This window comes from Neopelma chrysocephalum, unplaced genomic scaffold (assembly GCF_003984885.1).
Source record: "Neopelma chrysocephalum unplaced genomic scaffold, ASM398488v2 Primary Assembly neopelma1_283, whole genome shotgun sequence".
NCBI classification, from domain to species: Eukaryota; Metazoa; Chordata; class Aves; order Passeriformes; family Pipridae; genus Neopelma; species Neopelma chrysocephalum.
Window position 1 is genome coordinate 721,713 of NW_020897945.1, and position 15,221 is coordinate 736,933.

At 56.8% G+C, this 15,221-nt stretch overlaps 1 protein-coding gene across 2 annotated transcripts; it reads left to right on the forward strand.

The window, feature by feature from the left end:
* The first annotated feature begins 746 nt into the window (after positions 1 to 746).
* Positions 747 to 3,417, forward strand: CUNH19orf24 (chromosome unknown C19orf24 homolog). 2 transcript variants are annotated; one of them, XM_027704599.1, is made up of 3 exons: positions 747 to 1,030; positions 1,602 to 1,730; positions 2,296 to 3,417. In XM_027704599.1, the coding sequence occupies exons 1-2, from the start codon at positions 780 to 782 to the stop codon at positions 1,717 to 1,719; spliced, it is 369 nt and encodes a 122-aa protein (XP_027560400.1). In that variant the 5' UTR covers positions 747 to 779; the 3' UTR covers positions 1,720 to 1,730; positions 2,296 to 3,417. The 2 variants fall into 2 exon arrangements, with proteins under 2 accessions (XP_027560400.1, XP_027560399.1); XM_027704598.1 differs by having other exon boundaries at positions 1,602 to 1,715.
* The last annotated feature ends 11,804 nt before the right edge of the window (positions 3,418 to 15,221 follow it).

A 15,221-nucleotide genomic window follows, 5' to 3' on the forward strand; every position in this document is an offset into this window, starting at 1 on the left:
GCAGGGCAGTGACAGAGCCCTGGTCAGCCTGGAGTGTCTGTGGAGGAACAAGACGGTGTTTAGAAATGCTCAAAACGCTCCTGTTTCCAGCAGTGTCCACCCCGGCGTGGGAAAGGCCCTCATGGTGGGGGAATGGTGACACTCAGGGGGAAATGGTGGTTCTGAGGGAGAGGGTCTTACTGTGATAGAGAAATGGTGACTCTCAGGGGGAAAGGGTGGCCCTAAGGGGGAAATGATGGCCCTGGAGGGGCAGTGGCGGTCCCGACGGAGGAAGGACGACCCTGAGGGGGAAATGGCTGCCCTGTGGGTCTTCCTGTGAGGGGGAAATGGCGACCCCGAGGGAGAAATTATGCCCTCAGGGGGGAATGGCGGCCATGAGGGAGGAAGGACGACTCTGAGAGGAAAATGGCAGGTCTGAGGGAGAGGGTCTTGCTGTAAGGGGGAAATGGCGGCCCCGAGGGAGACATGACGGCCCCGAGCGCGGAAGGACGACCCTGAGGGGAAAATGGCGGCTCTGAGGGACGGGGTCTTGCAGCGAGGGGGAAATGGCGGCCCCGCGGAGGCGGCGGCGGCCGTGAGGGGACAGCGATGATCCTGCGGGCAAAATGTCGGCCCTGCCGAGGCTCCGTGAGCGGGTCAGGAGCGGCCCGGAACGGCGGAGCCCCGGAACCCGCGAGCGGCTCCGCGGGGCCCGGGCGGTGCCTGCGCCGAGCGCACCGTCCCGGCGCCTTCCTGCGGCCGCCGCTCCCGCCCCGCTCCCGGCCTGGCCCGGCCCGGCCATGCGGCCGCTCCTCATCCTCCTCCTTCTCCTGCTGCCCCTCGGCCGCGCCGCCGCCCCCGGCCCGGCCAACAGCACGGAGGCGCCGCGGGCGGCCGCGGGGAACGGGACGCGGCCGTCGCCGGGGACGCGGCGCCCGCCCGGGCCGGGGCTGCTGGCGGGGCCGGGGCTGCCGGTGCTGAGGCGGGCGGTGTATGTCCTGAGCGCGCTGTCGGCGCTGGCCGCGCTCTATTTCGTGCTGCGGGCGTTCCGGTGAGTGCGGGAGGGGCGGGTACCCCCGGCGGGGCTGTGTCCGTATCCCTGCGGGTCCCGGTGTCCCCTGTCCCGGGGTTCTGCCCTGCTCGCCCCAGTCCTGGTTCCCCCTGGTCCGGGATGTGTCCCTGCTTGTCCTGGTCCCGGTTGTCCCGGTGCCTGCCCCCCGTCACCGTGATCCTGCCAGTCCCAGTCCTGATCTGGGTCCCCCTGGAGCCGATCACAGTGTCCCCTGTTCTCTTGCCTGCCTCGGACCTCTCCTAATCCCAGATTTGTACCCATTTTCCCGGGATCCCCCTTCCCTCCCTCCCTCCCTCCCTCTGTCAGCCAGGGCTCTGCTCCCGTGTGCATCCCTTTGTCAGCGGTCCAAAGTGCTGCTGTAAATCCACACTGCTGTTAATTACCCGGGGTAATTAGCAATGACAAGCCACCTCTCATCGGTCCCGTTGGTTCTGCCCTTTGGCTCGGATTGGCGCCGTGTCCCTGCGGTGGGACAACAGCTCCCCGTGCCCTCCCTGTCCCTCAGCCACAGGTCTGAGGCCCCCAGGAACGAGCCCCAAACCCGTTTCAGGTTGAAGAAGCCCCAGAAGAAGTACGGGCTGCTCTCGAGCCACGACGAGAACATCGAGCTGGGCTCCCTCGACAGCGACGAGGACACCGTGTTCGAGACGCGGAACCTGCGGCGGTGAGGGAGGGTTTGGTGTGTTTTGTGTGTTTTGTGTGTTTCTCTTCTCCTCGCAAGGGGCTGAGGCGCCTTTCCTAAAGCCGTGGGAGCTTTGGCACGGCTCCTACAAACAGATCTGCATAAATTAAACGCCTGTGTGTGGTCTCTGTGTTGGCACACACGGATTTATCTCGCTTTTCCTCATTTTCTCACCCAGAAAGGTCTCACTGACAGGGACGTCCCTGGGTGATTTGGACACTGCTGTGGGGTCGCCAGGGCTGTTGGAGGGAGAGGCAGCCCTTGTGCCCAGTCTGAGCCTCCCTGTGTTAGACAGGAAAACAAAAATTCCTAGTTTTTTCAGCTTAGGAGCTGCTTCCAAATCATATCCCAGTTCAAACTCCCAGTCCCATCGGGACATCCGTGCTTCCCACAGGTTCGATTTTGGGGGAGGGTCTTTTAAGCTGAGGAGGAATGTCAGCTCAAGGAGCGGCAGCTGAAGGAATGTCACCTCAGCAGCTGCCCAGCCCTCAGCTCCCCCCCCGTCACACTGTCCATGCTCCCCCTGATTTTTGGCTGTCTCCTTTTTTCCCTGTTTTTGCAGATGACTCGGGACCAGCAGCACCACCTGCCCGGACTGACAGAGGGTCCAAGCCCAGTGGAATCTCCAGTGCTCAAGTTTCGTGTCTGCTTACAGTGACTATTAATTAACAGTTCAAACCCTTCCATAGCTGGGGCAGGGGAAAGGGGACCAAATCTGTTTTCTTCACATGCATTTTTGGGGACATTTCTGGGGAAAGGCGGAGCTGAGGTGCGTTGGGAGCTGCTCACTGCACGGGGAGGTGCTGAGGTGATGCTCCTGGACGATGCTCAGCACGTGAAATGCGAGCTCTGGGCCGTGCCCAGGGTGTTGGTGTTACAGGGTGCTCATATCTCTCTGTCTCAGCCCTAGGGGTCAGCTGGAAGCATCAGATGAGGGGATTCCTTTTCCAGGCTGATCCTCTTTCCTTCATGCAATATCAGGTTACTTCTTTGGGAAGTGTCTCTGTGATGAGCTCCAGCCCAGGAGGAGCTGGGAGAGCTCTGGGTGTCTATTACAGAACAGGGTGGGGGTGTGATAGCTCAGACAGAACAGCTTTGGGAATGAGTTAAATGGGTTCAATTTTGCAGGATTAGCAGTTACACACTTGGGTCATTCTTGGGTTTACAGACATGTTTATAAATGAGAGGGGCCACAACCCAAAGGGGTGTTTCTCCAGAAGAGCCACATCCGTGTGGTCTGTGGGGCTGGGAGTGCCTGGACTGTTCTGCCCAGCCCCAGTCGTGTGCTCACCAGGGACACGTGTGTGACACCAGGGACACGTGTGTGACACCAGGGACACGTGTGTGACATCTGCCAGGGTCTGGACTTTGAGACACCTGGGGAAGAGCCAGGTGTGAGTTGGACCACCTGAACTGCAGGTGTGAGGAGTGTCCTGGAGCAGCTGAGGACTGGAAAAAGGGGACCCCCGACCCCTGTGACTGTGATTCAGGACAGCCCTGAACTGTGAGTTATCTCCTCTCAAGGGTGCTGGAGTTTCACTCCGTTGCTGGTACTCAACTGGGATCTTTCCTGCAGCCCATTGTGTGGATATTTGGGATCTGATTGTGTAGGACCAAAGGTGAATGTGTCAGGAGGTCGTTGTTGGGTGGATCTGCTGCTAAAACAGTGAAAACTGCTTGCCAAGTGCTCCTGTCCACGGCCATTCCTTGGAAACTGTGTCAGTGCATCCTTAAATCCCATTTGCACCCCAAGCTGGCAGGGCCTTTGTTTGGAGCAGCCAGGGGAGTTGCCCTGCGGGCAGGGAGGTCCCTGAGTCACCTTTAAGGTGAATATTGAGAATGTCTTTGGAATGTCTTTGGCTCCATTCCTTTGGTTTGCACGTCCCCTGCGGATCAGGGGGCAGGGCTGACACTGCAGGAGGGGACAGAGGGAAGTGTTGGGGTCTGGCTGGTGCTCCGGGATCCCCTGAGGCGGAGGAGGGAGTGCTGGGATCCTGGTGGGATCCTGGTGGGATCATGGAGGGGCTGTGTTTTTCCGTGCAGGGCAGGGGAGGTTTCCTGGAGAAATCCCACTCCCCTGGCAGCTCCGTCTCGCACGTGCACAAATGATTTTAAAATACACAGATACATGTTTTTAATCATGCTGCCACGTGCTCTCAGCGCTTGGATGGGCCCTGCTTTCCTGTCACTGGGATCCTGTCACACCTGATCCAGGTGCTCCCTGCTCGTGGAGCTGCTGCAGGTGGAAGCAGGCAGAGATTCCGTGTGGGAATCGCCGGGATGGCTCAGTCTCGCCACAGATGGATGATGGGAGCTGTGTGATCCATGGTCAGGGATCCCTTGATCCTGCAGGGCTGCACATGGTGGTAACTTCCCTGGCTCTTCAGTTCCTCTGGAAAGTTGTTCCTTGTGCTCTTGAACCCAGATGAGCCCAACTGTCCCAGTCCACTGCAACCGACACATTCCTGGGCCTTCCTTTACCTGGAGTGATTAACCCTGAGCATTCCTTGGGCTCCTCTCTTGCTGGGCAGGCGGGGTCTGCAACTCTCACGTTTCCTCACCTTGCAGGAGCGGAGGATCTGTTTGATGTTGAATGATTTGGGTCAGAGGGAACCTCAAGCAGGACCTCCAGGCAGTCGCTGCTGTTTAAGCCAAAGCCAAGTTTCTGCAGTTTACACGCTCCCTCTCTGCTCTGGGAGGCTCTGTGGGGGCTCTGCTGTGGGTTCTGACCTGCCCAGCCCAGCTGGGCCCTCTGGGGGTTAGTGGGATCTGTCACTCACCACATGCTCCTGTCGTGTTCCCGTGCCTGGAATGGGATCTGCAGCCCCGGGAGGTGCTGGGAGAGGGGCCTGTGGTGGGAGTGGGTGCCGTGGAGTCAATAAACAGCCCCTGAGCACGTTGTTGTCTGAGCTCCACGAGGAGCAGCTCCTGTTTCACCCTCCCGTGGAATTGCTGATTTGTCTTTAGATGCCACCGGCCCTGTATCCATTGATGGTTTTCCTGTCATTGCAGCATCCCCTCCCTTGTACCTGGAACAAGTGGAATAAAGCATTCCAGCCCACCCCTCCCTCCGTGGCGCGGGGCTGCTGTGGTGGGTTCGTGGATTTATGGAATTGTTGGGTTTTCCCCCTGCCCTGCTCCCTCTCACAGGACACTGACACTGTCCCCCCATGTGCTCTTGGGGCTGCTGCTCACCCTGTGCCACATCTGGGAGTGTCCAAGGCCAGGTTGGATGGGGTTTGGAGCAACCTGGGGTAGTGGAAGGTGTCCCTGCCCACAGCAGGGAGTGGGACTGGATGGCCTTTAAGGTCTCTTCCAAGCCAAACATTCTGGGATTCTGTGATTCTCCAATTATCTCTGAGTTGGTTTCAATTTTCTAGAGTCTCCTCCCTTTCCTTTCTCCCTGTTCCCACATTAATTCAGTTTCTTGTATAGAAAACCAAGTACAATCCCAGCGAGGGCCATCCTGGCCTCTCCACAGCAGAGGAACCAAGATGCATTTTATTTATTTGGGAGCAGGGGAGGAGAGGCTGTTCCCTGGATCATACAATCATCAAGTCTCCTGAGCTGGAAGGGACCCACAAGGACCGTCGAGTCCAACTCCTGGCCCTGCACAGACACTCCAACAATCCCACCTTGTTCTTCAGAACGTTGTCCAAACCCTCCTGGAGCTCTGGCAGCCTTGGGGCCGTGCCCACTGCCCTGGGGAGCCTGGGCAGTGCCAACCACCCTCTGGGGGAAGAAGCTTTTCCTGAGATCCAACCTGACCCTCCCCTGACACAGCTCCAGCTGTTCCCTGGGTCATGTCACTGATCACCAGAGCAGAGATTGGAGCTGCCCCTCCTGAGGAAGCTGCAGGCCCCCATGAATGTCCCCCAGACTTGTCCAGGCTGAATGTCCTGGCTCCTCCCTGCAGGGAATTAGACCCAGAACAAAACCAAGGGCGTTCCCTGCCTCTCACATCTGCTTCTCATCCATCTCATTCCAGCTGTATGGATCAGTGGCACTGAGAAATGGGAATCCGTGTTCCCCATGTCCCACCCTTCCCTGGGCTGTGTCCCCGGGTCCTGCTCTGCTGCTGGAGCAGCGAGGGGGAAGAGGGTTTCATTTGCTCCCTGACTCACCCTGGTTTCTGGTGGGGTTCTGGGGGGCAGCACGAGGGGCTGGGGCACGGGGGATCCCTGTAGGTGGCACTCACAGACCAGACATGCAGCTGCCAGGGCACTGCCAGCACCTGGGGAAGCTGGAGACAAATCCTGGTGCCCTGAAAGGCAGATCTGCCCCCGAGCAGTTGCCTGGGAAGAGCTGGAAGTGCCCTGTGGGGAAGTGCCCTTTGGGGACTGTGTCTCTTGGCCTCGGGGTGGGGGAGCAGCAGGTTTTGGGGTGACTCCTGGGGAGGGTCTCTCCCGGTGGCACCAGAGGCTCTTGCTCTGGGTTTCAGCTGGCCCTGTCAGTACTTGTCTGGGAGGGATTTTTATGACTCTGGGACTGAGAAGGTTTTGAGATGCCCTGATATGATGGAGAGGAGCCACCAGCACCAGCACAGACATGAACAGCCAGCCCTGCCCCAGCAGCACCCCCACGGCTGGGCCAGATTAACTGCAGTGCTAATGAACTAACAGGGCAGGACAGCATCACCCTGTGGGGTTAGCCTGGGTATTAGGGAAAATTCCTTCCCCAAAAGGAAGGGATCCAGGCTGGCACAGCTGCCCAGGGCAGTGCTGGAGTCACCACCCCTGGAAGTGTTCAAAAAAAATGTGGATGTGGCTCCTGGGGACATGATTTAGTGGTGGCCTTGGCAGTGGTGGGGGAATGGTTGGATTTCATGATCTTGGAGGTCTTTTCCAACCTAAATAATTCCATGGTGTTGTGCTTCCAAGCTCTGTCTGTGTGGGAGCTGCGACAGTTCTCGTTCCTTTTCAGGCTCAGGGGGCTGATACCCCAATTAGCACTAATTGCTGTGGCCTGTGGTGCCGGACCAGCTGCAGCTGTGCTGTCCTCCCCCATCCTCCCATCCCTGCTCCTGCTCCGCGCCATCCCCTCTTCCCGAGCTCTCACTGGGGAGAGGCTCCGGCTGGCGCTGGCTGGGATTCCAGTCACAAACACAAGCTGGCGGCATGGATCTGCTCTGAATTTATTTTAAACTCGAGGTAAAGTGCTCTTGATGCTTTGGATGCAAATTTCCTTGCCTGGAATGGGAGCTGCGGGCCGGTGGAGTGCCGGGGAGCTCTTTTGATTCCAGCAGCCTGTTCACTGCTGGAGTGGGAAATCACGGCTGCGGCACTGCCCGGGGGGCACGGCTGGCACAGGCAGCTCCTCTCCTGCTCCCTGTCCCCTGCTTTTAATGAGGGCTCGTGTATCCAGTTGGTTTTTGGGTGTTTTGGTTTTTTTTTTTGTGTTATTGTGTGTGACAACAGCCTGTGTGTGATTTCTCTGGTCACTCCACAGGAGAAGAGATGGTCCAAGTCCTTCCAGTCACCCAAGGAGGGAAAAGAAAGAAATGTAGAATATTTATAGATAATATCTGTAAAAATACAGGATGGGTAAAGGATCCATTTGTGGATTTCAGAGTTCTTTGCCATGGAGGTGGATCCCTCCAGTACCAAACCTTGGTTTTAATAGGTGGGATTAACCAAGGCCAGGTTGGACTGGGCTTGTAGCACCCTGGGCTAGTGGAAGGTGTCCCTGCCCATGGCAGGGGGTTGGACTGGGCTGGCTAAGGTCCTTCCAAGCCAAACTATCCCAGGATTATCTCCGTGGCCAGCTCTCTGGGGTGGGGATTGTCACCGTGAACGTGTCGGGCTCTCAGTCCTGTTGGGGCCAAGCCCTCAGTGGGTGAGGAGATGAGGGTGGTTGAGGGAAGATGTCCCAAGTTCTGTCCCACTTACTGCTCATACACTCCCTAGGTGGCTCTGGGGACTTTGGGGTGACCCTGAGTGGCTCTTAGAAGCAGAACTTCTCTGTGCCTGTTTTCAGCTGCACTCACAATTCTGCCCCCGTGTCCCTCTGGCCGGGGCTCGTCGTGGGCAGGGACTGGGTGGTCTCCCTCACCTTCATTCCATGGGCACTGGCACTCCAAAATGTGTCTCTGGGTTGGTGTGGAATTGGGTGGCGTGTTGGAAAAGAAGTTGGGAGTGTTTGAAAACCTGCTGCAGAGTCTCTGATGTCTGTTCTGTTCCACTCTACAAAGCACCTCCACACAACGAGCAGATTCTTCTGTATTAGAAATTACCTTTACTTAGTTGGCTTTTTGTCTAAATCCTCCTTCTGATCTTTATTTTTTTCCCTTCCATCATGGAAAGGTGAATGGAAGTGGCACTTCAGCCACCAAAGCCTTTCCTTTAGAATCGCTGGTTGTTTTTTTGTTTTAAAAATTTTCCAAGGGGCTTTGCAGGGGAGGAGGAAGGAGCGTTCGCTTTTCAAGTGACTCCGGGGAATAAAAGTATAAAGGACAGGAATGATCAGAACTGTGCTGGCAACGGAACAATATTTTATTTTTGAGTACCAGAGCTAATTGGAGAAGGAATTCACACAACAATTTTTGCAATCTAAGGATGAGTAAACATGAAAGGGGCTCTGTGCTCCTGAACATGCTAATTTGGGGCTGCGTGTGCAGGGGGGGAAATGGCCTGAAGATTAAATTGGAGACAATGCCTGGGATGTCACACTCCAGGGTTTGCTTCTTACGTTGCTGGATCAAAGCCACGAGCCAAAATCTGTGTGCAGGGATACTTTTTTGGGGGGGGTGGAACTTCAATGCACCTGCAGGATGGAATCAGCAGAATAGGGGGATGTTGGGTCTGATTTGGTGGAAGCGCTTCCACGGGCTGTGGGATTTTGTGGATCTGAACAGATCCTGGTTCAGCAGAGCTTCGAGAGCCCCTGCCCTTGGTGGGGTGTTTGCAGACAATTCCCAGCCCCTGTAATTAGCGTGGGGATGTGGGACACTGGGGGCAGGGGGGGTTAGAGCACATCCCCGGGAGGTGGAACGAGGTGATCTCCAAGGTCCCTTCCAACCCAAACCATCCCGGGATTCCAGGATCGTCCTGTTCCCAGTCATTGTGGTTCCTGGGTGTGGAGAGGTTCGTAATGTCCCCTCCAGTGCTGGCAAATGGAACTGAAATGCCTCTGAGCTGGTGTGTGCACACACAGTGTGCTGCTGTCACCAGCTCACACCCCCTCACCCCCTTGGCTGCTGGAAGCGTTTCCCAGTGCCGCAGTGATTCCGTGCTGCCGCACTGGAATCCATGGGAACCGCTGCTGGCAGCACCTGGGGATCCGTGAAATGCTCCCGTCCACTGGCTAAGGGGGGCCTGGAAATGGGGGTCTCGAGGTTTGCAGCCAGAAGAGCCCATTCCGGGGTCGTGCTCAGCCCCCACAGAGCACTGGGAGGTTTGTCCTGCTCCCCGTGAGGTGAAGGCAGAAGGTTTTCCCTGGAGAGGCTCCAGCCCTGCCGTGGAACATTCCCACCACCCTGATATGCTGCTAATACGTTCCGGTGGTTAATTACTCTCGCTCTTTTAAAGAATAAAACCTCACGTACTTAAAATAATCCCAATTATTTCATTGTTCAGCCTGAGCCGAGCCCAGCCGCCCCCGCTCCCGCAGAACTGCAGGAGAGGCTGTTCATGGCAGGGAAAACCTGATGGGCATTTAGTGCCTGAGCAGCAGCTGGGGGGGTTTGAGGCTTTGGGGGGGCCACAGTGCTGCTCTACCTGCAAAGCCCAGTCCTGTTCCTCCCAGGACATCCTGAGGGTCACCAAGGCCAACTCCAGGTGATGTTGCAGGGCCTGTTGTGATAGGACAAGGGGTGATGGATTCAAACTAAAAGTGGCTGGATTTAGACTGGATGTAAAGAGGAAATTCCTGGCTTTGAGGGTGGGGAGGCCCTGGCACAGGTTGCCCAGAGAAGCTGTGGCTGCCCCATCCCTGGAAGTGTCCAAGGCCAGGTTGGACGGGGCTTGGAGCAGCCTGGTCTAGTTGAAGGTGTCCCTGCCTGTGGAATTGGAGGATCTTTAAGGTCCCTTCCAACCCAAACCATTTGAGGATTCCATGATCCTGCTGAAGTCCAGCCTGGCAGTGCAGTCTGGCTCTGTCTGCCAGGGACACCCTGGGGGAGCAGCTCCCTATGGGATATTCTCCTGGAGGGAGGGAGGGAGGAGTGGCTGGGAAGCCTCATCATGTAATGGGGACCCTCCAAACAGGCCCGTGGGGCGCCGGGGGCACAGCGGGACCGGGGACGTGGCAGCTCAGACTCGCTGGTACCAGGACATGCTGGTGTGTTCTCATCCTTTTATTTCGCCAGTGTTATTTTAATCCGCTTTTCTCTCACATCAAGCTCCTCTTCCTGCAGAACACAGAGAGGTATCAGGTTTGTGCCCTTTGTGATCGGTACCAAAGGGCTGCGATAGCGCGTTTTTCCTTTAGAACTGGAGGTTTTATCCCTGTGATAAGTTTAGCTTCGCCACAGTCATCGTTCGGGCTGCTCGACTGGCTCAGATGAGTGCAGGGAAAGCGTTTCCACATTTAGCAGAGGAAGGGGAGGGCTGGGTGTCCTCAGGAAGGTTCCCATTCCTGTCGCCCGGGCGCGTGCAGGTGTTACCTGGTGGCTCAGGCCGGTTTGGAAAGCAGCTGACTTCAACTCAAAATCACCTTTTCCTTCCATCTGAAGTGGGCAGGAATGTCCCTGTGGCTTTATCAGACATCAGATCAAGGTGTTCTTTGGCACCACTGCCAGGGTGGAGGATTTCCAGGAGTGGAAGTCCCTGGGAGCAGCCTGGTTTTCCTGGGAGCTGTGCAGTCTGAGCGAGCCCCTTCCTTCCAAAGCCTGTGTTTCCCACCTAGAAAATAACATGTAGGGAGCCTTTTTTTCAAATGAAGGAAAGATTAAGGCACAGCAAGAGCTGATTTGCCAAAGGGCACCCAGGGAAGCAGTGGTGGATCAGAGATGGAAGCAGAATCCTCAGCTCAGCCCGCGCCTGCCCCAGCACCTTTTTCCTTCCCTGCTCCCTGTCTGCCCAAGTCTTAAGGGATAACCAGGACTTGGATTTCCATCCTGTTAAAAGAGGCAATTTAAGGAGCTTTCCATGGGAGCAGAGCTGCAGGTCACCTCCTCCTCGCCGCTGAAGATGTTTTTCTCCCCCTTTCTCCATCCTCGTGCTCCTTTAGAGCCTCTTTGCTCTCCTCCTTTCCCACCGCTTGCAGCCATTCTCCCAGCTTCAAAAGGTTTCCTAATTACCCTAATGAGGTCAGGAGAGACCAAACGCTTTTGTGACTTAAAACAGGGGTGGGAAGGGGTTGGGAGGGGGGAAATATCCCGACTGGTGCCTGCACGAGGTGTCGCGGGAAGGCGACGTCTCCCCCTCCTCACGTTCCCTCCCCCCTCCCTTCTCCAGCAGAAAAAAAGGGAAATGTGGACAGAAGGTCTCAAATGTATCAAACAGCTTTTAAAAAGAAATTCCTTTTGCCTGTCAAAAGAACAAACAGATACACCAAAAACTGTCAGAATTAGTGTTGGAGTAATTGCAGCAGCTCTCCAAGGTTAATGCTCCATTAACGAGCAGCTCTCACGCAGCTAAAAGCCAGGACGAGACAGGTTGTCAAAGGCTTCCAGGAGATTAAAGCGCCGCGTTCCCAGCCAAACTCTCCCGTGGATGCTGTTTGGGAGGGAGGGAAGGGGGGTGTTTGTGGGGTGGGAGCATCACCAGCCCTGGCGTTGGTGGAGAATCACGACCCGAAGCCCAGGGAAGGTTTCCAGGCCTTGGGGAGGTTGCTGCCCCTGGGCCACGCTCACGTTTAAACGTTCTAGGAATTCTTTAGCACCTTTAGGCCGAGTTTAAAGCATGTCCTGAGGGCCTGGGGGGGGGGGGGCCGTCCTGGTCCCCGGGAGGAGTGGGACTGGGGGGGGTGGGGTGCTGGGGGCTCTGGCACCTCAGGAATTAATCCTGCCCAGGTTTCAGCCAGCCCAGGGGGCTCCTGGTGAGCCCAGCATCATTTGGAACAGAATTGGGGCCTGATTTCATCTCCAGGCCAGTGCAAGGCTCGTTTAAGTTGCAAGGCTCGACCTTGATTTTTCTCTAGTGGAAGAAAGAAAAACCGCTCCAAACTTCCAGTGAGGCAGCACAGGAAGCATCACCCAGGGGTGTCTGATGGAGCAGTGCCAAGGCCCAGCAGGAGCTTTGGGATCACCTTCCCGTGTGGATCTGGGTGTTCAGCCCCTCCCAGCGCAGCAGTGTGACCCTGAGCTCAGGGTTTTATGAAGCTTGGCCCAGGAGCGTCACATCCTGGCAAAGGTGGGATTTGGGGCTGTCCTGTGCAGGGCTGGGGGTGGATCCCTTTTGACCGAGGTTGTTCCGTGGTTCTGTGACTCCGAGGTGCGTTTTGAGTGGGAAGAGGCAATTCCACTCCATGTGGCTCCAGCAGCACAGACACAGCGTCCCCTTGGACCCACGGGAGCAGCTGCACCCCCATAACGTGGGACTGGACCCCGAACCCGGGATCCAGCTCTGGCACAGCAGGATCTGTGTGAGGATGGGCCAGTGTTGGGTAGTGGATGGCTGGGAGTTGGCTCGAGGAAGGTGAGTTGTGAGCTGCAGTGTGAGAGGCCTCTGGGAAGGAGCAGCCGTGAGCAGGGGAGATGAACAATGCCATAATTAGGGAATTAGACTTTCCCTGTGCTTCTCTTTCCTCACCCTGATACAATTTGTACCGATCAGACCCGGGGTGCAGCACGGCCAGACAGGGTGAGTCGTCTGTACAAGAGCACAACAAGCTCCTGCCCAGCCCCTGCCTCTTCATTAAGTCGATTTGCATTCCTAATCTCCATTTGCCGTTATTATTTTCCCCCTTGTGCCGAGTGCCGGAGATTTGCATAAAGTTCCTTTTTTCTTGTTTTTATTCACGCTCAAGGTCAGAGACTCGGTGAGACACTGACGAAAACAATCCCCTCCTCACCCTCCTTTAATTCTGTGCAGAAACAGTGTCCTGGGGATTTTAACATAACAATTGCTGGGGAAGGGAGGGGGGCCTGAATGGAGCCCTCGGAGGGGGGACCCAAACAGAACCCTTGGAGGGAGGAGACCACAACAGAGCCCCTTCTGTGCCAGAAAGCTGCCCAAAGGAGAGATGCAAATCCACCATGAGAAGGGAAGGGGGAAACTAATCCAGGAGTGACACCAGTCCTTCCTCGTTCCATTGGAATGGGAGAGCTGGTCCAGCTCTCCCAGAGCCATGGCCGGAGCAGACCCTGCACCGAGACCTCCCCGAGCTGGGACACCAACCAGATTTTTCCTGTTTTTCCCAGGTGTGGCCCCGCCTTTGGAGCCCAGGGGACTCCAGTTTGGATGGGGCACAGGGGACACTCGAGCTCTGCCTCACCTGTTGAGTTTCAAACCTCCTGTAAAGGGGAAAATCCCCTTTTAGCTTTGGGGTGTTTGCAGGTTTCTGCTGGATTTAGGAAGGAAGGAGTGAGGAATTGATATTCCTGGGGGGCTGGTCAGGGGCTGGATGGTGGCAAATGGTGGCAAATGGTGGCTGCTGGGGTGGTGGCCCAAATGCTCCCGAGTGACCCAGCCAGGAATGGGGAGGGATGGATTTTTGGGGCTGTGGAATGTTGGATGGCAGGGCTGGGAATGGAGCTGGCGAGAGCTGGGAGATGGGTTTTGTCTGGCGCTGTGAGCACAGAAATATGTCTTATTTCCCAGAATTGGGAGGTGCTTTTTTTCCCGAGGATGCTCCAGGGCTCTCAGCTCCCGTGATGTGTTTTTCTGCCCCTTTAATGCTTCACTAAACAGTTTGAGCAGCCGCCTCCTAATGCCCCAGCAAAGCACAGAACGCTCCGGAGCGGAAAGAGCAGCGAGGAAGGAGAGTGATGGAAAAGGGAAGAGAAGAGGCTGTGAGGAGAGGCAAAACCAGGGAAAAGTCACCTTTTCCCTTTCACATTGCCAGTCCTCGCTGGTGTGGAGGCACTGGATGCTGAGGGTCCCCCCGGATCCTGCTGCTCCTCCAGTGAAGAGTTGGGCTTCACTTGCCCTCTCCCAGCCCTTCCTGGGCTCTGTCCCGCGGTGGTGAGGGGGGAAGGTGGTCCCTGGGCCACTGGAGCAGGGTACAGACCCTGGAAAGGACACTGGGGGTCAGATATTTGGGGTTTGGCAGGATTCTCCTGACCTTTGTCTAATTCCCCGGTGAGCATGATGGGGCCAAAATCCATTGGATTTGTGCCCTGTAGCCCATGCCAGGGATCCTGGCTTCCTCCTTGCTGGGTGTGTGCTTCCCAAACCTTGGGAGCAGCCAAGGACAGGGGGGAAAAAAAGAGAGATTTAATAGAGTTTTAACCCATCCAGGAGAAGTTCGGCCTCCTCCTGCCCCACGCTGAGGGAGCCGCCGGCTCTCCTGTTTTAACCCAAGTCATTAAATTCCCTGCACTCCGTGTCCCCTCCCCGGCACCGCTTGCCCTGCCCGTTTGATCCGCAAGTACCAAAGGTACCGCCTCGGGCTGCGACATCGGCATCCTCGGTCGCCATAGGAACGGGAGCTGGGGGTCCCCCCGCGCCCGCTCCCCCGGGCCCAGCTCCGGGGGCTGAGCTCCGACGAGCCTCTGAAGTTGGGCTGCTCAAGGCCGGGCGACACGGCCCCCCCACGCCGGGGGGGCACGGGCCGTGCCAGCCTGGGAGGGGGCGGGAGCAGCCGGAGCCGGGAGCACAAAGACAGAGGTTATTGGTGTCAAAGAACTCCGCGGCTCCAGGGGCTGAACCGCGGCTACATCTTCCCTTAGCAGAGGGGAGGGAAAACCGGGAGGAGGGAAGGGAAGAGCTGGGAGCCGGAGCCAATTATTGCTGGGCAGGGTGGGAGGAAGAGGAGGAAGGTGATGGAGATGTCAGCGATGGGGGGGAAGGGGGGCACAGGAGGGGTGAGGCTCAGGGCACAGATCATCACTGATCACAGAATCACTGAATATCCTGGGTGGGAAGGATCCACGAGGATCATGGAGCCCCTGGGGATGTGTTGTAGGACTTGTTGCAATAGGACAAGGGTCGTGGTTTTAAGCTAAAACATGGTGAATTTAGACTGGGTATAAGGAAGAAATTCTCCCTGTGAGGGTGGACAGGCCCTGGCCTGGGTTGCCCAGAGAAGCTGTGGCTGCCTCATCCCTGGAAGTGTCCAAGGCCAGGTTGGATGGGGCCTGGAGCAACCTGGGCTAGTAGAAGGTGTCCCTGCCCATGGCAGGGGGTGGAATGAGACGAGCTTTAAGGTGCCTTCCAACCCAAAGCACCCAGGGATTCTATGAATGAATCATAGAATCATTTAGGTTGGAAAAGACCCTTCAGATCTGTGTCCCTGCCTGTGCAGCTGCTGTCCTGATGTCTGGGGATTTGAGCAGCCCTGAGGGGTTTGAGCCTTGGCCGTGGGTAAGCCAGGGGCAAAGGCAGCTCTGCCCTGAGGGGACAGAACCCCGGGGCCTCTGCTGGTGGCCACCAGTCCCCACAGCCT

What these genes read in the sequence shown, in the direction of transcription:
- CUNH19orf24 (XM_027704599.1), top strand. Translation starts at nt 780, where the DNA reads ATGCGGCCGCTCCTCATCCTCCTCCTTCTCCTGCTGCCCCTCGGCCGC. An exon ending in TTCGTGCTGCGGGCGTTCCG is followed by an intron (nt 1,031 to 1,601) that starts GTGAGTGCGGGA and finishes AACCCGTTTCAG; the next exon opens with GTTGAAGAAGCCCCAGAAGA.